General features: G+C 44.8%; 2 protein-coding genes across 2 annotated transcripts; one reads left to right on the forward strand and one right to left on the reverse strand.

Moving 5' to 3' along the window:
- The first annotated feature begins 860 nt into the window (after positions 1–860).
- On the forward strand, positions 861–6073 carry map1lc3b (microtubule-associated protein 1 light chain 3 beta). Its single transcript, XM_083666603.1, has 4 exons — positions 861–1086; positions 3376–3431; positions 3907–4013; positions 4258–6073. Exons 1-4 carry the CDS (start codon positions 1047–1049, stop codon positions 4430–4432), a joined length of 378 nt encoding a protein of 125 aa, XP_083522729.1. The 5' UTR covers positions 861–1046; the 3' UTR covers positions 4433–6073.
- On the reverse strand, positions 5488–24836 carry zcchc14 (zinc finger, CCHC domain containing 14). Its single transcript, XM_083666602.1, has 13 exons — positions 23464–24836; positions 20355–20487; positions 15675–15745; positions 15471–15542; positions 15125–15210; positions 14601–14737; positions 13806–13842; positions 13261–13552; positions 12814–12902; positions 11359–11480; positions 10518–10667; positions 9056–10300; positions 5488–8800 (listed from the first exon to the last, which is right to left on the reverse strand). Exons 1-13 carry the CDS (start codon positions 24103–24105, stop codon positions 8745–8747), a joined length of 3132 nt encoding a protein of 1043 aa, XP_083522728.1. The 5' UTR covers positions 24106–24836; the 3' UTR covers positions 5488–8744.
- Between the last annotated feature and the right edge of the window lie 297 nt (positions 24837–25133).

Consider the following 25133-nt stretch of genomic DNA (forward strand, 5'->3'; position numbering starts at 1 on the left):
CCATTTAACTTTGTAGATTCCTGAGTATTTATTTTCCTCTCCATTTGCTCAGTTTGTAGTGACAACCTGATCCACACAGTGTGTAATTGATTCATATTCAAATCACCCTGACCCTACAAAAAAAAAGATTTTCATTCCGAAATCACATCAACTATTATCCTTGCACTCAGATGGACTCAATTCAACTTACTGACTAACATTTGAAGAACGTTTTGCATTTGAGCTAATTTTAGGAGTGTCATAGCAAAGGGGGTAAATACTTACTGACTCAAGACATTTCAGCTTTTCATTTTTAATTAATTTGTAAAAATGTAAAAGAAAATATTTTTACTTTGACATTATGGGCAGTGTCAAAACATCTCAATTAAAAATATTTAAGCCAGGTTGTAACACAACACAATGTGAAAAAAATCCAAGGGGTGAATACTTACTGAAGGCACTGTATCTCTACCATTCAGATGACTAACATAAACTTTTTTTTTCCTTATGAAGTTCTGAATATCAACCCAAAAGATTTTGCACACAATGATAAAATAAATTGGTAATAAAAATGGTTCCCCATTCCAATCCACACAAATCAATCAATATTCAACTTAAAGCTTTCTAAAACATGCTTCACATGATAGACTATATGTAAGTCTTAACCTTGTTAATGGTACAATATTTTTTAGATGTTTTTCACACCTTACGCCAGTTTATATCCTAAAAAATAGAAGACCAAAAAAATATTGCTCAATGTCTGCCTTGCTCAATGTCTCTCTCTCTCTCTCTCTCTCGCTCTCTCTCTCTCTCTCTCTCTCTCTCTCTCTCTCTCGATGACGTCATGTATCAGCTGACTGGTTTGTTTTGCTGGAGTGGAGAATAAACTCCGCAGCAGCCAGCCTAGGAAGGAAGCGAACGACATCAAAGGACTCAAATAACTTGTTATTACACAAAATTGGGTTCTGATACCCCACCAGTGTATATCAGCTACGGTTGTTATTTCTTTTTTTAATCTAACTGACATAATTTGCCTCAACTAACAAAGTGTTTGACCTCCGTGCAATATGCCTTCTGAGAAGACATTCAAACAAAGGAGGACATTTGGTAGGTATTGGCAAAGCGAGTTCTACCATTAATTATACTGTCTTTATAGATTATTTTCGTCATTTGTATTCATTATTTATTCCTATACACACGTCCAGCTTGCTCTACATTTCATAACAGTGTGCCAGCCTTTATTTACAGAACAGATGGTTACCTAATTCTCCCTAGTGTCCGAATGCAAGTTCATCAGTTTAACTTCGAGCAGGATTATGGCAATAGACAGCCAAAATAATTATGGAATTTGACAGACGATTACATTTGTACGAAAAATATCAGCTCTGTCGTCATTAGTGACAAATCATTTTCGGTTTAGGGTGGTGGCTATCAGACTGTAGCCTTTATAACATTGTTTGTCGGCAACAGTGGAACATTTATGTAATGCGAATACAGGACATTATTGGTAATCTTCGTCATGTCTCCGAAAAATGTACCCCGCAGTGACACGGTGAATTTCCGTAGCGTTATGTTTGTGTAAGAGAGCTGTTACAAAAACAAGTCCAAATGGCTCATGTCGAAATGCAGGCAAGTGCGCTGCAGGATTGGGGGATGGGACGGGGTGTTTGAGGTTAGGAGGGCCTAGAGCGAAAGGGACAAAACAAATGTTCTATCATGTTAAAATGGTACAGTTTTGGAACGTGGACGCTTTCTAAACTGTCGTGCTATCGTCGCTTAATGTCAATGGGTTCTCTCCACTTTGTGCCATAAGGGCTGATAAGTGAGAAGTGTCTGTTGTTTACGGTTTGGGTACGCGCCGACTCAAAGATGACTCCCAAAAGAAAGCCTGAAATAAACGTAGGCCCGGTCGATATGAGCTTGAGACAATTTGAAGTTGGCCTATTTTGTAGTGTACTGTAACGTGAAAAGATGGCGGCTACCATGAGTAAGCTACAATTATTTGAAATGCGTTCAAATACGCTAAGACGGTAGTAGCCAGGCAAGATCTGTTCTGGATATTATATACATCTTTGGTTATTTCCCAGCAACCTTTTTGTGGTAAACAGTTCCGAGTAAACAGACGTTCATTGCTTCACTGCTCCGTTAGGAAAAGTTCCTTAATTTGCGCAATATGAGAACTGAGGAGTCATCGGTGACATCTGCTCTGGGCAGTGTGTCAAGCCACCAAGCAGATGTGACCATTTAGTCTTTACAGTGTTGCATTTGTCAATTGTAACTATTTACAGCAAAGAAAGAGTGTGTATGTCGTTGTTGCTGCAATTCCAGTGTTGCTTTGTTGTCACATTTTAATGACTGTGTGGGAAGTGACATTTAAGTTACCATTAGGGCCTACACTGTCTCTTGAGTTGACCGAATCCAGTGGATATGTCAACTGTTGTGGCAAAGAAATCATGACTATAGGCAACAAATATAATTATGTGAAATATTTGTAACTTTGGATTGTTTCTGTCAATGTTTAGAGCGCAAAAGCTTTTAGAAGATTGATTGGTTCTTTTACTAAAATCTATTATACCAAATGTTGAGTCACATAGTATCGAGCCAGAGTGTTTTATAACCTCACTCTGCATAGGCATATTGGAATAACAGGCGAGTCATCCAGAGGTGGACAGTCCTTCCTTGTTCCTGTAAACCACTCTGGCAATTAACTAATTACAGCAGTAAACATAGGACAAAAAGCCCTCACTTCACTGAGATAACTATTTGTCTGAACCATCTCTGAAGTTGATTGAATTTAGTAAGGGCAAACTTGGCTTAAGCCAAGGCCTTATCAGGTGCTATGGTAACAGTTGTTTTGATTGTGTTGCATATGGGCCCTGAGTTGCAAGGTTCAGCAGAGCAGGATCAGAACTGATAATCATGTTCTCAACAAGCACAAGCACTTTCTGTTTGCTTTACAGCCCGAGTTGAGTCAACACCTGCTTTGTTGAACTCCATTGTGTCTATATCAACCCATTTTTAAATCATTTGAGATGCCTGTGAGAGAGGGTAAAAGGGATAGGGTCAAGCCCGGAGTAGTGTGTGTATGAGGATGCATAACATGTATCTATTAATAAATATAGCCGTATTCAGGGATCAAAATGAGTTCTAAAGTCCTCAGACCTCTCCACCCCCTGAAACCCTATTCTAAATGACCAGAATTTTTGCAACTGTCCCAACAACGGTGTATAGTGTGAATTGGGCCCTGTTCTTGAGTGTATGTCAATGAAGATATACATGTGCCATTGATGAGGTCTTTGATGCTTTTTAGTTTGTTTGCCCACCTGTCTGCTTGGTGTTCTGTACGCCCACCTGTCTCTGTAAGCTCACCTGTCCTCTTTACCTTTGTCCCCACAGAGCAGAGAGTAGACGATGTCAGACTGATCCGAGAGCAGCACCCCAACAAGATCCCGGTTAGTATTACACCTTTACCACCTAACCAGAGGGGGGTTAACAGCAGAAAGGCAGCATTTACATCTCATACAGCACAATAGACAGAGGGGTGTGCAACCTCTTCTGCAGCCACCATGTGTCAGGACCCAAGGATATAGATGACTATTACTAATGAAAACCTGGAGGATAGAATATCAGTCCAACCTTCCATCTGCTGTCGCTCCATGTGGATATGAACAGAACATACACACACACACACACACACACACACACACACACACAAACACAGTGACAGTCAGGGCCTCAATTACATGACATGACCACTTCCTGAGTGTTTCATTTGTCCCGCATGGGGTCACAAAGTGCTGAGTAATGCCTCCCCTACCTCCACCCATCCTCCCCCTTTCCAGGAGAAGCTGTGTGTTGGTAATGTGACTCCTCTTAGGGTGGGGACTGGGGACCGTGAATGAGACATTTCCTCTCCTCTTCTTCCAGGTCATCATCGAGAGATATAAGGGGGAGAAGCAGCTGCCTATCCTGGACAAGACAAAGTTCCTGGTTCCCGACCATGTCAACATGAGCGAGCTGATCAAAATCATTAGGTACTTAATGGACATTTTCAGTGTCATGTATACACATTTGAAATGCAGCAAATATGAGGATTTAATGCACATCAATGTGTTTTGCCCTGCCCGTATCTATGGTTCATTATGTTGCGTATGGTCCTGATTGTTTCAGGGCTTTGACGTGCACTGCATTTGTTGACAAATAGGCCGACAGTTATTTTGAGCTGAGCTGAATTGAATTGGCACTGATCTCCCTGTCCTGACTGTGTTCGTCCACCAGGAGGCGCCTGCAGCTGAACTCCAACCAGGCCTTCTTCCTGCTGGTGAATGGCCACAGCATGGTGTCTGTGTCAGCTGCCATCTCTGAGGTGTACGAGCGTGAGAGGGACGATGACGGCTTCCTCTACATGGTCTACGCCTCGCAGGAGACCTTCGGAACTGCGGCCACCCAGTAAACTGAACAGCCTTCCACCCAACTACATGGCCAGCGCTCGGACAATGATAACCATCCAGATCTACCCCCTCCCTTGTTCCTGAATACAGACCTATCCTCTCCTCACTCATCCCTTGTTCCTAAATACGCACCCATCCCTGCCTTTCTCGTCCTCCTTCCCTTGCTCCTCGCCTTCCTTCACCCCTCAAACACTTGCTTACTTTACAACCCTAGCCAAGACAATAGTAACCAAACAGACCTCTTCCCCCTCGCGCTTAAGGGCCTCTTATAGATGTAAGCCCTGTCCTGCACCTTTCCATTGGCCCCTATACCTTAGACTCAAAACCTCCTATTCATTCATATACATGTATAGCGAAAGGGTTGTTCTGATTGGTTGTTTTGCTGTAGAATGGATCAGTATAGCACACATCTGATTGGCTGCTCTGCTCGAGCTCCCACCAGACTCAACCAATAGCATATAGCCATGCTTGAATCTGTCATAATTGAGTTGATATAGACAGAGCAATCCCCCAATCTGTTATTTTCCACTGGTTGTGTTGCTAAACTTGAATCAGTCTTGGATGAAGCTTCAGTCATACCAACAGCTGCTGAGGAATCTTGTAACAGTTTAATTGAAGTGTTGAATCGTTTGACTGACACAATGGGACATATTACTGCCACAACACATGTGATGGTCAAGCAGTACAGTCTCCTCAAATAGGTGACTTAGGCCAATAGGAGTCTTAACTGCCATGAAGAAATTGCTGTTTTCACTTTTTCCCTTGGTAATTTGGGATGGATAACCCTGACAACATGTAGTTGTATTTACACAAACCGTTTTTAAGGCCAATAATGTGTGTTCAGTTTAGCAATTCACCTCCTTCAATTCTGCTCTCTAGAGCTACTTGATAAGGGTTTAGGGTTCAGAGGGTCTTTTATGTAGCTTCTTATTGAATATTAAGGTCCTTTTTCAATTTAGTTTTTTTCCTGCCTTGTTGTAAACATCTCCTCTTGTTGGAGGTGTGGAATTCTGGGTAAAAAACAACGATGCAATGCTATAGAAAACCTGCTATGATGATTGTAAAAAAAAAAAAATATGCCTCAGTGTACAGATATTGGAAAAATAAGAAAGGAATAATAATTATCAACTGACCGTGAACACTATAATAGGAGAGCATGAACGACTCGACTTGCACATGTGTGGAAGGGTCATAGGATGTGGGATAGTGATGATGATGAAGACGATGTCAGAAAAAGTGAGGAGTGGTGTTGGGTTGGTGGTCGCTTAAGCCTGGGCGGGTCAGCTGGTAGACGGGTAGACATCTTTGGGTCTGTCTATCTGTGGGCCGTCTGTCCATCCCTCCACCCCTCCCTCCTAAATCTGCCCTAGGGGTCTGTTCAGGAGGATGAAACGTTACAGAGAGGTCAGATAGAACTGTGTTGTGTAGAGTCATCGTCATGTCAGCTCTATAACTCACATTTCTATCTGCAATGTTCTCAACCTCACTGAAACACCCCAGGACTCAACCATGTCCCTGTTCTTGGGCGGCACGCTTCTAGAATATTCAATTGTTTTAGAGGGTTATAAAGGCCTTTTTAATGTGTACTGTTATGCTCGCTTCCCTTCCGCTGTCCTCTGAACTGCATACATAAATGTTTAGATGCTTTTTTATCTCAGCATTTTTGGCAGTTAATCTTCTTTTTTTTTGTTATTATTTAATGTGATTTTATTTCCTTGTAAAAAGAAAAATGTCCATATGCTCTGTGTGTGTAAAGAATAAGATAATTGTATGATCAGTTTGATTGAGGGTTTTTCACAGAGGACATGGTGCAGTGCTATCAGACCTGAGTCCCTCTGCCTTCCCCTTTGTTTCACAATCTCACTCTTCACATTTACAGCAATATTACACCTTTTCTTGTATTTATGTTGGTATTTTATGAATAAAAAATAAATAAAAAATGGTTCTTGTTCTGTATTCCCCACAAATAACATTTTTTTGTATTGGTTTTATTCTGTGTGCAAAGTTTCAGTATCGTCTCTGTAGTGATGTAAAGTACCAATTCAACAGCTCTTTTCCTTATTCAAATCTGAACATCAACATTAAACACACTGAGAAACATACAAATGTTGGCTTGGAACGCTGAATCAGAAACAATTTTAATACGTCAATGGTTTTTTTTTTTAAACGTTTTTGGATGCCTCATATAAAACAAACAATTCTTAAAACACACTGCATAATAAAATACAAACATAAAAAATAACACAATGATTTGCCTTTTAAGTTCAAATCTGCTTCAAGATAATACCAAATGTTTAAGCAAAATATTTCAAAATGCGCTTAATGTTTTACTTCAGATCAAGCAACATGCATAGCCATTGACTGCAAAAACAAAGCCTCATCAGCTTTGAAATAACGAAAAGATATGGGATTCCTCTTTCGGATGTGATGTGCGTTAGACTCTCTTTGGAGCCAGGTAAAGGTGAAACAGTTGTATTCTATTATGAGAAATACTACAAACCAGTATGATTGTCTGTCTGATCTAATAGTTTAAGCTGAGGCTGGGCCTGGAACTCCCTGATGTGCAGTAGGCCTACAACCTACAATATTTAACACAGTCCTGGATCTTGAATGGAAAGAACTACAAACATGAATATGGATTTAATCAGTCTTGACGACTCATTTGACTCAATTGGCGCAACGTTGATTGGTTTTCCTATGATATTTGCCAATCAGATGCATGTCTCTTCTGCCTGCACCACTGTGCCCTCCAGTGACACTTTAAGGCAGTCCCTCCGTCCTTAAGGACCAGCATCCTCGTGTCATATTATAGGGACCTGGACCAGCCAAGTCACTGAGATCTAAAGGACCTCGTTCATTCAGTGGAAAAGTGCTTTCTTCTGCCACAACATGTTGGCTAGTTACACATTCATTAAAAAGCAATATAACATATTTATCTTAAAAGAATCCCCTTACTTCCTACTACCTCATCATTGTCATCATCAGCATCGTCATTATTGTCAGCACATTCATACGATAACACAAAGAAAAAGGAGGACATAACAATAACAAGATAATTCATCTTTTACAAAATTAGAAAATCAAACGTATACAACATTATACAATCAAACCTTGCAAACCGTTCAGGAGAGTGATTATAAAAATGAGACTGATATGACCTTATTGATTAAACAGGTTTGGAATCATTTCCAGGCAGTTCTACATTTTCAGGCACAACAAGTATCAATGGCACATTTTAAACTCAAAAGGCAGTTGTTGAAACTTAGGGCTATATTTCTTCAAAAACAGTCTTAGCGCAAATGCTGGCGCTGGCAGTAACGCTAGGGGCTATGTCTGAAATATTAGTGCTATTTTCAAGCCTCAAATTTTTCAGCGCACTTGAAGGCACTTGACCTGCACATTGTCATGAACACGCTCCTCCACCCACCTGAACGCATAGGAGACAACGCTTCAGCGCTGCGCTAATTTCACCAGTTACCGCCAATACAAATTGCCAATGTGTCTGCATTTGAACTTGCGTCCATTTTACGCCGGCTAAAAATACAGCCCCTAGGAGTGCTGGTACCATTTTCTTTTTAATTATCCTTAACACCTGCACTGACTAAGTACCCACAGTGGATGATGTTGAGAATAAAGCACTTGTTTCTCTTTCTCACACTCTCAGAACTCTCCCCTAAGATGTTGTCTGACAACATAATTTACCATATGTACACAACAAGGCTACAACGGAACCAACATCATTACTTCCACCTTTCCTCACAAAACAACCCGAGGAGTATTTGGCAGCCAGCGGGGTATTTGGCAGTCAGTGTACATTATTTGGCAGTCATCTTATAATGTCTTTACATTCACTCTTCAATCAATCATCATTCTCTCAAGAGATACATCCAACAATCTCATATTCAGAGCCACTTACAAGGCCACCTTGGCATCGAACATGAGTTTTTATGAAAGTGTGTTTGTGTGTGTGTGTGTGTGTGTGTGTGTGTGTGTGTCTGAGGTGTAACCTGAGTAGTGTGAAGAGTATTGGATCGATGACAACTTCAACTGCAGGCCTCCTGTAACAAAACTATTTTCCCTTTGAAAATAGCCACCGTCGCCCTCAGTGTTTTGAGATCAGTCACTTACTTGTCTTTGGTATGACCATAACCCATCTGTTACAGAGGTTAGAGTTTGGAGGTCACCATCCACCAGCCCACCATGGCAGTTGCTCAAATGAGAGAGTCATTCCTCCAGTAGTCTCAGAGCCATGCATAAGGTGCTGATGTTTACAGGGATTAAAAAGAGGGTCCTTGTTCCTTCCTAGTCCACTGGTTAGTCCCCTGAGTCCTGGCTGTCTGACTGGGGAGCGTACTTCAGCCGGAAAGTCCCTGCGAAACAAAACACCAATGAATACTGTATATCACCATGAATAGGTCAAGTTCATGTTCCAGATGCTTCTGCATAAGTCAAACTGGTGTACTGGAAGAATCTTTTCTTAGATGTATCAATGCTCAATGTTTTGTTAACACAATATACGATGATGTGTGGTTTGATACAATCAGGTTATTTTCAACATTTCAATCTTCAGATGGACAATAAAGTCATATTTTATAGTATTGTATTCTACGACTGTGCTGTCCTACCTTGCTGGGCAGAGTCCATGGGCGGCTGCTTGCACTCCTGCGCCCGGTGCCCGCTCAGCCCACAGTTGTAGCACGACATGTTCCCTGCCTTCTTGTGTCCACCGTTTCCCAGCATGCCGTGGGGTTGGTACGCGTTGGCTCCGCCTGCTAGGAAGCCCTGCATGGGCGGTAGAACCAGACCCTGCTGCTGCTGAGAGTCATGTGACACGCTGCTATTGTAGTGAGGCGGCGCCACCAAGGGGTAGGAGAAGGGTGCTGCGGTATTACTCCCTGCCAGCAGGGGGCTGAGGTGGAGTAGGGGCCCCAGTGTGAAGACAGAGGTCCCTGAGAAGGGGTGCTGATGGAAGTAGCCAGCGTAGCTAGCGGGGAGCGCCCCGTAGGAGCCGCAGTTCCCCCTGCAACCACAGGAGCTGCAGACACACACTGACGCGCTGGGGGAGGAGCCTGGGACCGCCGTGGAGGCGGGGCTTGAGCTGGGTGGCAGGGGGGCCGTGGATAGGACACTGTTCACACAGTAGGTGTTGCCCGGCACCGCTGCCATGGGAACGGCGCAGCCCCCACTGGCGGATGCCATGGGAACGCCACCGCAGCTTGACTTGGATGAGGGCGATAAAGAGGATGAAGAGGAGGAGGAGGAGAGGGAGGAAGAGGAAGAGGGGTAGGAGGAGGGGGGGAAGGAGGAGGAGAGGTACGGATAGTGTCCAGCGCGGGGCAGGGAGGGGGACAGCTGCAGATGGAGAGGGGTGTGTGTGACGTGGTGGAGGCTGTTGGAGGTGGAGGTGAGAGCGGTGCTGGTCTCCACCATCAGGCCTGGCGGAGAGCGCAGCATAGTGGCCGCAGCAGGCCCTCTGGGCCCCTGGGAGGAATCCTGGTGGTGGAGGTGGTGGTGGTGGTGGTGGTGATGGAGGGCAGGGGAGATGTCCACACCCAGCCCGGGGAACAGATTCTCCAGCCGGACCCCTACACCCACACCTGAGCCTGGCCCTGAACCCAGGGGCTTGGCCCGCTCATCAGGGCAGAGAGGAGGGGGCCGCGGCTTACGGGGGGACCCCAGGACCCTGCCTGGTGACAGGAGGGGTAGGGAGGGAGGAGGGAGGGACATGTGGGAGGGGGGGCAGGGAGTGGGGTCATTCTGTACCGGGAGAACTTGAGCCGTGGGGCGACTGGGGGCTGTTGTAACGCTGGGGTTCAGGAGAACACAGGTCCTGTCTTTCTCTCCTCCCAGGTCTAGTCCTGACTCCATACCTGGCAGGGGAGAGGAGAGAGCACAGCACAGACATCTACTCATGACAAGGGCCACATCAGAAATACAGTGTCAATAGTTAAGCAATTTCATCTCATTCAATAGCTTATCCAATAGGGTGCTGAAGAGGCTCACATCTGTGTGATATGGCTACATCCAGTCAAATAGACCATTTCTATATGTGACATTTATTTAGTTAGACCGCTATGGGATACTCACGTCTGTGTGTCTCCTTAGCCCTGTCAAAGGTCCCGTCCCGACACAGTGGGGTCATGGGGCTGGAGGGGGCACTAGAGTACCCTGAGGAGGAACTGCTGTCCCTGGGGAGGGGGATGGGGTGGGACCCCGTCTCTACCTCCACACGCAGCTCTACGCATACAAAACAAATATCAGAATAGACTTTGTTGAATGGCAATGAAGGTTTATACAGTAAGTTACCTGCAAAGCTATATACAGTATGTACTATATATGTACTGTATAGCCTATATGTACTGTATAGCCTACAGTAGGTTGTGTAGATAATGATGAGAATGTGTACCTCTGTTGATGACCTTTGTCAGTTCCTGTCTAAGTAGGTACAGACGCTATTAGTTAGATGCAGGGCACGTGAGCGGAGCTGAGTGCAGTGTAAGCAGGGAACGAGCAGGAATACTGGAGCCATTTTGAAAAAGTGGGAGTGCCAGCCTACTGTGGATGTGTGTTAATTTTACCTGAGTTGTTACTGTGGATGTGTGTTATTACCTGTGTTGTTACTGTGGATGTGTGTTAATTTTACCTGAGTTGTTACTGTGGATGTGTGTGTTATCACCTGTGTTGTTACTGTGGATATGTGTTATTACCTGTGTTGTTTCTGTGGATGTGTGTTATTACCTGTGTTGTTACTGTGGATGTGTGTCTTATTACCTGTGTTGTTACTGTGGATGTGTGTGTTATTACCTGTGTTGTTACTGTGGATGTGTGTCTTATTACCTGTGTTGTTACTGCGGATGTGTGTGTTATTACCTGTGTTGTTACTGTGTGTTATTACCTGTGTTGTTACTGTGGATGTGTGTGTTATTACCTGTGTTGTTACTGTGGATGTGCGCCACAGGACCTATGTGGCTGGATGGCATTACCCTGGCGATGCCACTGCAGGACCCCGGGAACTGAGACACCATGTACCTCCTTTCCATCTTCTCCCTACTGAGTTGCACACACACACACACACACACACACACACACACACACACACACACACACACACACACACACACACACACACACAGACACACACATTGGTGAAATGCTCAACACGGACATTCACTCCCAGTTGTGAGCCCTAGAGAGTGCTCTAGTCTACACTCACACTTCACAAACACTAGAGAGTTTTTAGGGTTCGAAACAACAACAGAGCAGAAACACCTGCACATTTAAGTCTTTCCCTCACATTGATTTGTACAATTGTATCTGGCTAAACATATAAACATAGCCCTATGAGTTAGTAGAGTTAGAGAGGCAGAGGAAGAAATACAGTTATGACATGGTTTTTCCACAAAAACAATCACCATACAGTGGGATAATCCATGCTCATTTAGCTGAAAAGCCATGTGGCAGAAAACAGAACTGACAGCGTAATGAGTGGTCTTGAATAAGCTGCCATTTGTGTTGTTAGCCAGGCCTATGGAAAAGCACCTGAGGAACTTTCCGTTTTCTCTCACTCACTCACTCACACACACACACACACACACACACACACACACACACACACACACACACACACACACACACACACACACACACACACACACACACATACACACATGGCAGTACCTGACTAATGGAAACTTGTTGATATGGAACTGGAAACAGGATTAGCAAGGATGTGATAGTGTGTTTTCACCCCGTTCTGTCCCACACTAACACATCTGAGTGAGTTTCCCAGAGGGGTTTATGCTATCTCCCTCCCTAAGTACAACTTATCTGGTCACACCAATCTTGCCCAGGTTAACCATTGACACACAATGGCCCATTACTGTTCTGTATTCTCTCACACAGAAACATCATTGATCAACCACATGTGTTAATGTTTAATCAAACATATCAACAAGAGAACACGCTACAGATGCTATACACTACATTCTACTGAGCTAAATGAAAACATGTTTTCATGTCCATTGGATCCATTTTTGGTTGATGTTCAACATAGGGTTGCTTGCTGCCTCCTTGGAACAGGTCTCTCTTGTATAATATTTTAAAATAATATATATATTTTTTTTTATCTCAATGGGACTCCCCTGTATAGATAAAGGATGAATGAAAATCTGATCATAAATGACTGTAAAAGTAGAAGAGTGAGGTAGCACGTGACAACACCAGTCTGCAGTCAAACTGGTGACCGCCAGCTCGTCCACTCTCAAAACAGTGAGTTGTGCAGCACTGGTCAATTCATCCACTGATTTAAATCTCTCCTGTATTCATTCATTCAGATGGAGAGGTTCTAGACACAGTGTGTCACACAGATTTGAGGAGCACTCACTTCTGCAGCTCGAGCTGGGTCTTCAGCTTCTTCTTTGCTCCCTGGGTGAGGTCATACTTGTTGAGGTCCTCCTCCGTCAGAGCAAGGAACTGAGGGAAAGACAAGGAGAGCAGGTTGAAGAGCACACGGACGGACGGGGAGAGTGACACGGACGTAGAAAGAACAACTGTGGTTTGATCTATTCTAATGTCTTATTGTTCTGCATACTGTATACATAGGGACATGTTGGCATTGTATGTGACCTATTCATCTTTCACCAGGTAAACTAAGAACGTATTAATTGCTTGTGTTTTTCGGGGGTTTGATGCAGGGGGGGTGTGAAAAGTATTAGTATTATTTAGGTAGGCGTAGGGTTCTCATTCTCCTCTCTACAGGATGAGTGTCACTCATCCGCTCTATCTTAAACCCACCAATGAGAGACCTCATCCTTCCCCAGACTCTACCCACCTCCTCCATAGTCAGCTGCTTGAACACTGGATAGTACTTGTGGAGGCGGAGCTTGCGGAGCCAATCCAGGATGCCGTTCTGTTCTTGGCTGGTTTGCTGTGGGGGGGCGGGGTTCTGAAGGTGTAACAGAGGGGAGGCGGGGACGTTCTCCCCCCCTGCCACCCCGCCAGGGGGAGGAGGGACGGGCACAGAGCCCTGGGGGGACATGGGGGGCAGCTGGGTGGGGGAGCGAGTCTGAATGGAGTTTTGAACACTCATGACAGGCTGGATACTGGCCACACCACACACAGCCCTGAGAGCGAGAGAGAGAGGGGGGAGGGGGGAATGAAAAAACAGGAACAGTTAATGACTATGTGTTATAAATGATTCAATTCAGAGTGAAGAGGAAGAGCAAAGAGAGGGACAGAGTAGTCTCGTTCTCAGACGCTTCCAGCCGAGTAGCCTGGGGACGAGGTTAGGGGCAGAGTAACCTATAGTAACCCACAGTTAGCACATTTGAATATCCCAGGTACAGAATACAGAGAGAGAGTAGAGAGGGATCTCACCTGGTGGTTCCTCTGTATTGCATTAAGCACCCAAGATCTGTAGCACAAAGGAAGAAAATACATCACTATTCACATACTGTAATGATCAACGTCTGAACCAGCAGAAATGGCTCGTAAAGATAATGCACACAAGTTTATTGAAGTGTTGTTTGAGTCTCTTGTCTCTTGAACCTCATGACCTCTTGTCAAGTTGCAACAAGTTCTACTCTACAGAATATCTGTGTCGCCAGTTTGTCCAGTTAAACTTGAGAGCAGTGTGATATTACAGTAAAGTGAGACCGTGTGGTACCACATTACAGCAGAGTAAGACAGATTTTTATTTCCCTGCATCCCAAGGGGCTCTTCATATCCTTCCTGGGGCTGAAAGTCTGCCTGCTCCAGACACACAAACACACACTCAGGTCTCCCACTGCCCTGGGGGGCTATAAATACACTCCATGATGAGGTCACACACACACACACACACACACACACACACACACACACACACACACACACACACACACACACACACACACACACACACACAGAGAGAGACACACACACAAATCACGCGCGTAGACAGACACACACACACACACAGCCTCTAGGATGAAGTCACCACTGTCCAGGCCTCCCAACACAAACATGCCATCCCAAATTCCCACTCAAAACTAAAATAGACCCCTCCACCCCAACCCCCCCTCCAGGGACTCTGACTCCAAGAACCAGAGAGGAGGATATTGGAACAGGAGGAGACTAACTCCATGAACCACGGGTTACAAGAGACACTAGGTATGGTAACAGAAGTCTTACTTGTACTGGGGAGGAAAGTGGCAGTGGAAGCGGAGGGGGCAGCAGGGGTGGTGGGGGTAACAGGGCGACATGGAGTGCTGAAGAAGCCTCTGGCTTGGTGGTGTTTGAGAATGTGGGGCGGTAGTGTTGTCAGACACCTGTACAGGGGTTTATGGATCATGATGAGCTGACTGGAGAGATAACATAACGTCACGTCACCTGACTCATCTCCTCCTTATCTGTTGTCCTTGGACTGAGCCACCACCAGTAACTGAGCTAACATGGCAAATATGACATGGTTGTTTTTTCTTTTTAAACTATAATAGCTTCTGGATGGTTACTCCAGCTTAACACATATAGTATGTACATAATACAGTATCGCAAAAATCGATCACAAACCATTCAGTGGATGATCAGTGGATGATTTAAATACTTAGCAATACATATCAATCATTAGCACCACAGTTATCAACAGATAATAAGGTTGTCTTCCTCTAGGCTGCCTATGTTGGCCAGGACATGTACAGTAGGTAAATGGACCTTACCTGGGGTCCAGCTCGGGGGTGGGGTCAAGGCCAGGTGATTGGGGGAGGTACTTCTCTAGACCTTCATCAGGAAACGCCTGAGACACCTGGTTAGAGAGAAACACATGAAGACCACCACCTTGACATCACTATCCAACAACCCCAGGTCGCAGTATGGTAAAGTGGGCATGAAGACAGAACTTTTCACTTCAATAAGGACACTGTAAATCCTCCCCTGACAAAAGAGTGAGCCAATGGCAGTTTCACCATTTCGTAAATCTGATGGACAATAAAGCTTTTTGAATGAAACTGAATTGAATATTTACTATACTGTCCAGCCCCCTCTCTGTTTTGGCCAGTGTCTTACCTGAGAGAGAAACTCCAGCACCTCCTGGTGAGTCCTGCTCACACTGGACACAGACGTGTCAGACCAGGTGACCTGGGGGATGAGAGAGTGTCTTTAGCTACAATGTGTGTGTGTGTGTGTGTGTGTGTGCGTGTGTGTGTGTGTGTGTGTGTGTGTGTGTGTGTGTGTGTGTGTTTAGTGTGTTTAGTGTGTGTGCATACTCACCTCCAGCATGTATTCATTAGGTTTGTCAGCCTTGTGGGTCACTCCCCTCAGTTCTAGCCTCTCTATGTTCACTGGAATAAAAGTAAGTCATCATGTTACAGCATAACAGCCCTTCAAAGGGGCTTCCTACTCTGACATACCATAATCATCTACCAAAAATAAGTCCTTAATACATTGATTGCACTGGTGTCCTTCAATCAATATCGTATGCTGCATTCAAGTGCTACTCTGAAATAGGTAACTTGGACATTTCAGACTCAGCAACTACGTTTGAGATCTCTGAGTTTCCCATCTCAGAATTAACTAATAGGGAGCTCTACACTAAATACCACGGCAAACTCTTGGTGGGAAGTTCCGAGTTGAAGAGGAGCACTTGAATGCACCAATAATACAGCACCAGGACAAACATCCATGTGTGCAGTACTGTAATCTCAGTGCTGTGGGCTACGGTAGGTTCTGCCTTGAAAGCTGACACAGCCACAGAAAGGTCTGGGCGGCTCTTTTTTGGCAGCAGATGTATGTCATTAAATAAAAGATCAGAATTCAAGAGAGGAAAATCATAGGGGGTGATATCACCTGATGCTCATTTAAACACATTAAATACTTTAAACCAGCAATTTCACATAAGCACTGGTTCTTTTGTTTCTATTGCTGTTGGGAAATGGGTGAAGAGAGAAAGACAAAAAGAGGGGTGCATGAAGCAGGAGAAGAAGAGGGGAAGAGAAACAAGGGAGGAAGAGAGAGAGAGAGAGAGACAGAGACAGGGAGAAGAGCCAGATTAATGGGGATTAGTGACACATTGCAAGGATCCTGCCAGTGACATTTTGAACATTTTGGCTGAGCTCCACAGGAGAGATTCAGAGTACACACACACACACACACACACACACACACACACACACACACACACACACACACACACACAAAACACACACACACACACACACACACACACACGCAAATACACCTCTGAAAACATACACAACAGCACACATAAAAACACACCCACTCACTAACACCCACCCACCCACATACAGTACACACACACACACACACACACACACAGACACACATACACATACACACACACACACACACAACACACACACACACACACACACACAAACACACACACACACACAAACACACGGGGGCCTATGTGTTAAATATATCCGCAGACTCAGCACTTCCTGCAGTGTGTATTAGCATTGGGAGAGGCTGCTACAGCTGAATGGAGCTCTGTGCTGTATGCTTCCCTATCTGAGGGGATCAGAAATAAGAGTCAATATTATGAAAAAACCCTCTCCGCTCCCTTCCCCTGTCACTCTGTCGGCTCTCTGGAGGCGTCCCGGGCCGGCTCAGGGCCTCTCCCCTGGTGGGCAAGTGTCAACTCATCTGGAATGTTTTTCAGAGACAGAAGACCTATAGGCTTCTCTCCTCACTGGAGGGCTATCTAGACCCTCCCTAACCTAACCACTCACCCAAACCCCTCATTACAGTAAGTGTGTGTGTGTGTGTGTGTGTGTGTGTGTGTGTGTGCGTGTGCGCATGAACACTTGACATTGTATTACTATTGTTATTATTGCAACCATTACTGCTGCTACTTACACTACACCCTATGCGCTACTATTGTCACTGTTTTATTATTATTATATTATGTTGTATTATTGATTCGATTGTTGTTGACCGAGGAACAAGATCCCAAACTATTTCACTATATCAATTACTGCTGTGTGCGATCATTTACAGAAGGACTCAAGTCAATATAAGACGCGAGTTCCATTATTTTTAACCTCAGTGAGACAGTGAGATCACACATTCACACACAACCCCAAGGCGTAGTTCATATTTAACAGGTACCATGCATGTTCTCAGAGACAAGCTCAGTGTGTTGCACTACCAATGACCTGGGCAGGGAATTCCTCTACTTGAATGACCTGAATACACTTATTAACTTTTAACACGTACTGGACATGTTCAGTTGACTGTCAGGAGCTGACAGGAGAGAGGTTTGTGTATGGTCTCTCTGTGTTCAAGCATCTCTCTTCCCAAACAGAGCATGTCAGAACACAACAGAACACAGCTAGCTTCATAGGTCTGCCTGAGGCCCGGTGAGTCACTAGTGTGTGTGTGTGTGTGTGTGTGTGTGTGTGTGTGTGTGTGTGTGTGTGTGTGTGTGCGTGCATTGCATCTGTTCATCCATGTGTGTGTGTGTGTGTGTGTGTGTGTGTGTGTGTGTGTGTGTGTGTGTGCGTGTGCGTGCAACTGAAGTGAAACGCTGTGAGGAAAAGGAAAGGCAAACACAAAGATCAGTGAAGAGCTGTCACCTGTTATTATCCAATAGCTAAAAAGGCCCTTTCATGACAAATATGTGACTCCTAAACCAACAACCAACAACTAACCACTTTAGCCTCAAGAGACCGTCTCCTGTCCTTAAAGCTAGTTGAGGTTGTTGGAAGACGTGTGTTAATGCTCAGCAGGAACAAAAATATGCAATCCCCAGGGACCAGAGTTGAGGAACATTGACTATGCCAAGAGCTCATATACTATATAACATAGTGTTAGGAATGGGGAGGTTAGACAGGTACAGGGCGCGGTTTAGACAGAATACTGTCACATTTCTTGGGGGGGGGGGGGGGGCAGTGCAGCCTGGACCTGGGGGGGGAGTGGCAACAACAAAATGTTTAAGAATGTCAGGGTGGAGGTGGAGATCGGAGGATGAGCTCATTGTAATGCATGGAATGGAATGAAGAACGGTATCAAACACGATTTCTACCTCCACCAGCCTCCACTGCACCTACTCCCTCTCCCTCTGCCCCCTCCCTACCTCTGGCCCCTCCCTACCTCTGCCCCCTCCCTACCTCTGGCCCCTCCCTACCTCTGGCCCCTCCCTACCTCTGCCCCCTCCCTACCTCTGGCCCCTCCCTACCTCTGCCCCCTCCCTACCTCTGCCCCCTCCCTACCTCTGCCCCCTCCCTACCTCTGCCCCCATGCCCCATGCCCAAGCCAGCAGCTGTTGGGAGTCTCTGCATGCCTGGTGCCAGACTCGTTAATCCTGTCCATTCTGCCACCACACAGATCTGGTTACATATCGTACCCTGTGTTCTACTCTGGCACACACAGGAGCATACATGTCTTAAACACACATCTACTTGAAAGAGGATAGGAGAAAGTAGAGGTGTTTGTTCTCTTTTGTGCACTATCAGCAGCTTCCTTGTGGTGTGTTGCATAATCTTGATAATGACACCAAAACCTAGATTGTATTATTAAACCACAACCACTCAACAACCACTCATGCTATCTGCATCTGAGTGTGTGTCTGTGTGTGTGTGTGTGTGTGTGTGTGTGTGTGTGTGTGTGTGTGTGTGTGTGTGTGTGTGTGTGAGTATGTGTATGTGTATGTGTGAGTATGTATATGTGTGTGTGTGGCTTTGTGCTGCTGACAGGTATGCAGCCATGGCTACGAAGTTGTGTAGCTAACCCAGCGTTGGGTTACCAGAGAAAGGTGGGAGGCCAAGCCTCCAGAAAGACCAGCTCTGCCTTCCTTCCAAAGCAATATCAGCTCAATCTCAGGTCAGCTCTAACGATCAACTCCTTCATCCTCTAACACACCCTTAATAACTATTAACCATAACAGGCAGTGTGTAATGAAGTAATGTTTGCTAAGGAAACGTGAATCAAAACAGAAGAATCTCTGATATACTGATTTGCAACTCTTCTACTGCCAACTACTGTTGGCTTCTTTAGAGAAGGCTAGAGTACAGTCACGTTGCTGAGGTCATCATCGGCCCCCTTCCACTCCCCCAAACCACATTTTTCCACAACTGGATGAGAAAATGTTGCCTTTGAATTACATAACATGTGACGCTGAGAATGAACATCTGAGTTTGTGTCCAGCCAACAAAAAAAGACAAAAACAAGAAAGCCAAAATCATTAATGGACAAACGAGAGGACAGGACATATTTATAGCTGTAGTGTCTGTAACCTGAAAACAGTACTGTATAATACAAATATGTACAGTCTGACTGTGTGTGTGTGTGTGTGTGTGTGTGTGTGTGTGTGTGTGTGTGTGTGTGTGTGTGTGTGCATGAGCGTGTGCATGTGCGTGTGCGTGTGCGTGTGCGTGTGCGTGTGTGTGTAAAGTGTGAGACGGGGGAGTAGAGGATGCTGGGAGATTCTTGCAGCAGCTGCCCCAGTCGTGTGTAAAACATAACACTAACGCCCTTCACTGATCTCTCAGGTTGAGAACTAGATATATGACCATCCTGCTACCTCTCTCTCTCACACACACACATCTTTCTCAGCTCACTTACACACTCTCCCTCTCTCTCTCTGACATGGGGAGGCCTTAGGGGAAGCATGCCTGTACATTCCTACGAGAGCATGGTATGGGTTGCTAGGTTTGGTTCAGATGTTTTAGCATGTGGTTTCTTGTTCTGAGAACCTGAGTTAGCCTTGGGAGTCCCGTGCTGCTGTGGGTATGAGTGACACCGTGAAGTGTGCACTCTGAACCTATCGGTCACTGTGTGACATCCTAGACACATGGACACATTAGAGTGGAACACATCAGACCACACAGAAAGTAACCGAGCAGAGCAGAGTGGAGGGAAGCACAACAGAAGCAACAAGAGAATAGAATGAATATTGTGACTGAGGAGAGTAGTATGATTCACACTCACCTTTGCTGGGTTTCCCAGCTTGCACTTTGACAGGCACCTCCTGGCTGGAGAGAGATGGTATGTGAGGCATGTGGTCTGTCCCAACCCCCTCATCCCCGCGCCCTGTCCCGCCCCCAACCTCTCTGTGTTGCGCCTGGGAGACAGGGGGGGGGTCAAAGGTCAAGTCAGGAGGTCAGAGGTTGATGTCACAGTCAGCGATTAAGGTGATAAAAACAGGTTTGAAGGTATAATACCCTGTTCACACACAGGTTTCTACAACCCTTGTACAACATCAACAGATAGTATTAATCTGTTGTGAGTGTCTGTGTGTGAACGGGGTCTTTGTCTTCTCTGCTCATGGCAACACATTCAGCTTGCAAAAACACGTACACCACTATGCTGTTTCTATTGGTGGTGGAGGGAATACAGGCCCTGCACATTCAGCTCCCTCACTTCTCACAGAAGCAAGAGACGGGGGTCACACAGTTCAAAGTTATGCCGATAAACAGGCCTTTATAAATGCTTTCAAATGACTAGAACTGCTTACGATTTTTAGCAATGCTGGAATATGCAGTCATTCATACTTTTCACATGACTGCAGTTTATAAATGCTCTATCAATGAAAGTTACTGATTGTATTGTTTGTTTAAGAGCTGTATATTGTGACAGTACAGGTAGAGTACAGGTCTGTAGCTGTCTGTATGTGTGCTTGGAAAAGCAGGATGAGGTACAGTACAATATTGTACATTTAGATAGGAGACAAGGGCTCCCTTTTTCTTAGCCTAGCTCAGCCGTTCTTTGACAACCAATCAATAGCAATGATTCTAATCTTTCATTACAGCACAAAAGCTTCGCTCTCTGCCAAAAACAAGGCATTTGGCATTCAGCTCAACTGTAGGGGGGAGAGAGTAAAAGCCAATGCTTCTCAACACGTATCCCTACTATATACTGTAACTACCTGGTAAGTTGTGAAGAGAGCTCTCTGAAAAGGACTATTGTTACGAATGCTACATGACTGTTTATTGTTTTTACGATTTGTCCCGCTTACATAAACAATTTGTCCTTTGTGTGTTTACATGTGCCCAGTAATAATACTGTATCATTTCAATAATTATATTTATATGTAAAATGTCTTTGTTAGAGTTGTTCTGGCCAAATCCATTAGTCATGGAAATGTATTCACTCAAACCAAATGTACAGTTGACATTGTGGCTTCCCTTGTAGAGTGAAGACCTATCAGCCATGTGACTGATGTGAGCAGAGGTTGAGCACCACATATCACCATGCTAACAGCAACACACACACACACACACACACACACACACACACACACACACACACACACACACACACACACACAGAGGGAGAGCAGCTCTGAAACCAATTAAGTGTGCTTTACAGTGTGCTACTGCCACATCCGCATCCTCTGCTGCCAAATCCGCTCTTTTTCTCAAAAAAAAAAAGGGAAAACCCTGCTGCTCTAAGAAAGACAGTCTCTGCCTTAGCTGGGGTAGGAAACTAGGTTCAGCATGGCACAGGTCCTGACAGATACCATAGTACAGGAAGGTGTGTCTCCTGACATTTTCCGTAAGGCTTAATACAGAACATGAAGAAGAGTTATTGAAAGACAAATGTGTCTGTTTTTACAGTAACGTTGTCTCTCTCTCATCATTCATTACTCCATGCTTACCATTCACTGGATGTTAATGTGTGTGGGGGTGTGTGTGTGTGTAGGCCTCTCCTATGAACGAACAGTTAAAGCTTCCTGGTGATTCACTGGAGAGTCTCACACACACAGCACAGGGTTGATTTCAGCATGGAGAAATGTGCTGACCTGCACTTAATGGAGGCCAAGACCAACAAAACACTAAATACAAGCGCTTCTCTCTGAGCAGGGTACTTTCCCCTCAGAGTCAGACACATGTTTGGACAGTCTGTAGCTGTGTGTCTGTGTGTGTGTGTGTGTGTGTGTGTGTGTGTGTGTGTGTGTGTGTGTGTGTGTGTGTGTGTGTGTGTGTGTGTGTGTGTGTGTTTGTTTGTGCACCTCTGACAAACAGAGCAAAAGACAGAATAGCAGTCATAGTGCCTTGTCTCTTAGTTTGACTGAAGAGTGAAACGGTGTGCTAGTGTACTTATCAAATATCAATCACTATCTCTCTATCTCTCTCAATCTCTCTCTCTTTCTAACACACTCACACATACACATACACACATGGTTAACTAAACAGAAGGGAAATGACAGTTCCAGATGTTTCTCAAGCAGATTGTTTTGTAAACAACAATGTTCCCTATGCTTGAGAAAAATCCCCCCACACTTACAACATCACACAGTACAATGTATAACGTAACAGAGAATCATAGTTAGGAGCAAAGCTAAGCATTTAGTCAGTTCAAGAGGAGGACGGACTGCGGTTTCTTATTCCCACATTGCTGAGTAAGCATCCGGTTCTCCCAAAGGTAGCAGTCACGCTGAATCTACACGGCTAGGGTTAAAAATGAGATATGATAGGTATATGAGATATGAGAGGGGTATATATGTGAGGTAATGTTCACGAGGATCACTGACGGTTGGGATAGGACATTCGACACGTTGGCCCAGTGAAAAGCATGTTTGTTTTGTGGGAAGCTTTGTTCAAAGACTGTTCACAGATAAGTCTATGGTAATATGTGTCATTAACAAGTTGAAAGGTGGAGGCGTGTGGTTTTTACTTCTGGGGATAACATTCAAATTAAAACGGAATTCAAAATAACGTCGGTTTGATAAACTGCACGCAGTTTCACTCTTCATTCAAACAAAGACACAAGGCACTACGACTGTTTGTCGGTCGCCTACTCAGTTTGTCAGAGGCGCACAAACACAAAAAAGTTGTCCCTCCTAGCTGTGAACATGTGTAGATTGATATTGAATGTATAGCTACGGGTAAACTCTTAACATTAAGTTGTTCTACGCCAGTGTCATCGGCCTAATGATCTAATTACTGTAAGTAGTACCATCATTACTACTCAGGTATAAGTGCAACATAATGAAAGTGTTGGCAGCCACAGTCCAATGACTCCTACTTGTGGAGATATCTTTCCAATCGACTTTGTGTATGCTACAACTGACCATTAAGACCATTCAGAAACCTACCTTATGACAGCATTGGCAGGCGGTCTGACATTGGTTCAAGGTGGGCACAGTGATGTAGGTAGGGATGGGGCTGGAGGCGGACAGGGTGGTCAGCGCAGCCGTGCCTCTGCAGCCTCCGTGGCCGTGCTGCTCCGCGCCACAGGTGGCCTGCAGTATCTCCTGGATCTGCATCAGCTCCTGTCTTAGCACTTGCTTCTGGTGAAAGCTGAAGGCCGGGTGGTTAGAGGCCATGGTGAACAGCAGAAGGAACTGCTCTTCTGTCTGGCCATCGTTCAGCTGCAGTCCGTAGTTGTTAATGATGGTGTCAATGTGCGTGAGCGTTCGGAAGAGAACTCCTGCCGCTTCTCGGTTGTCCGAGCTGAGGAGAGCGAGGGAGATGAGTAGTTTGCTCCTCACCACCTCGTCCGTGATGTTGGTGAGGTTGGAGAGGTCAGCCGGGTTGTTGGCTTTGATCTCGGCGTCCCTGAGGGAGTGGTAGTCCTTGCGGGCCAGGTCTTCCAAGCATGACCCGAGGAAGCGGAGTTCAATGGGAACGCAGAGGTCCAACAGCCCACAAAGGAACTCCGCTCTCTGGGCCGAGTTCAATACCGAGAACCAGCGGTAGACCCCTTCTCTTTGGACTGAGCACCTATTTTCAACCATTTTTAATTTCTATTCAAAAGTTTACGCATGGATTATTTTGTTGATGTTGGTGTTATAATAATTGTATGCATAGGCCTACAATTTGTAGACAAAACGTGCGAACTTAAACGAAACTTGAAACAAAGACAAAAAGTGTTCGGCTATATAGATAGCTTAAAAGTTACTTTGTTCACTTAAACCTGGGTCAATGACGGCGGTTATTCAACTTTTGAGAACAATCGGGTTCAATGTATCCAGACCTTTTTTAGACACATACATTACAATTGCACTCATTCTATAGAACAGACCAGCTGCGACATTGTTGCAATATGCATTCCTAATGCCGTATCCTACACACGAATATTTCAACAAACAAAAGCGTGACTCGGTGTGTTTACTGTACAGCGAGGTTCGGCGCAGTCCCCCTCAGCCATCTATGCTTTCTCTCGGCCAGCCCTCCCGAGTCGTTCCCCACGTCAAACGATTATGGAACAGAGCGTGCACAGTTCTCCGTGAAGAAGTAGGTTGAAATGAAAAATACCATATCAGTCAGTGAAACGCGATTCTAACACAGATAATAATATTATCTTCCATGACCAGAGGCACCCACGTTCCGATTTCCCACTGTAAAAAAAAAAAGAAAAACCCTTCTCGATGGAAATCCTCATGGCATTCCTTGAACTTATGAGGGAATGACGGATCATAAACAAGACCATAAAGTGTATTAGCTCAAACAAGTATCGTAGGGGTTAAAGTTTAAATGCAAAAACTGATTTTGTAAAGTGCTGTCGTGTTTGGGCTTTGCGCAATCCAGCTTTGATCCAGAAAAATAACGATAATATTTATCCCCTCGGCAGAGAAAGCTTTTTTGAAGTGCAATTGAAGTACGCCCCCTTCATTCTGCCATACTCTTGAAATCGAGAAAAACAGCTGTGTGGTACATTATCCAAAACTCAACAGCTAAGCCCAGCCCAACATATAGAAATATCAATTCCTACTGGATGAAACACTTGTCATTTAATGCAGCAGCCGGTGTGATTGGCCAGAAA

Source organism: Argentina silus, assembly GCF_951799395.1.
Source record: "Argentina silus genome assembly, chromosome: 3".
NCBI classification, from domain to species: domain Eukaryota; kingdom Metazoa; phylum Chordata; class Actinopteri; order Argentiniformes; family Argentinidae; genus Argentina; species Argentina silus.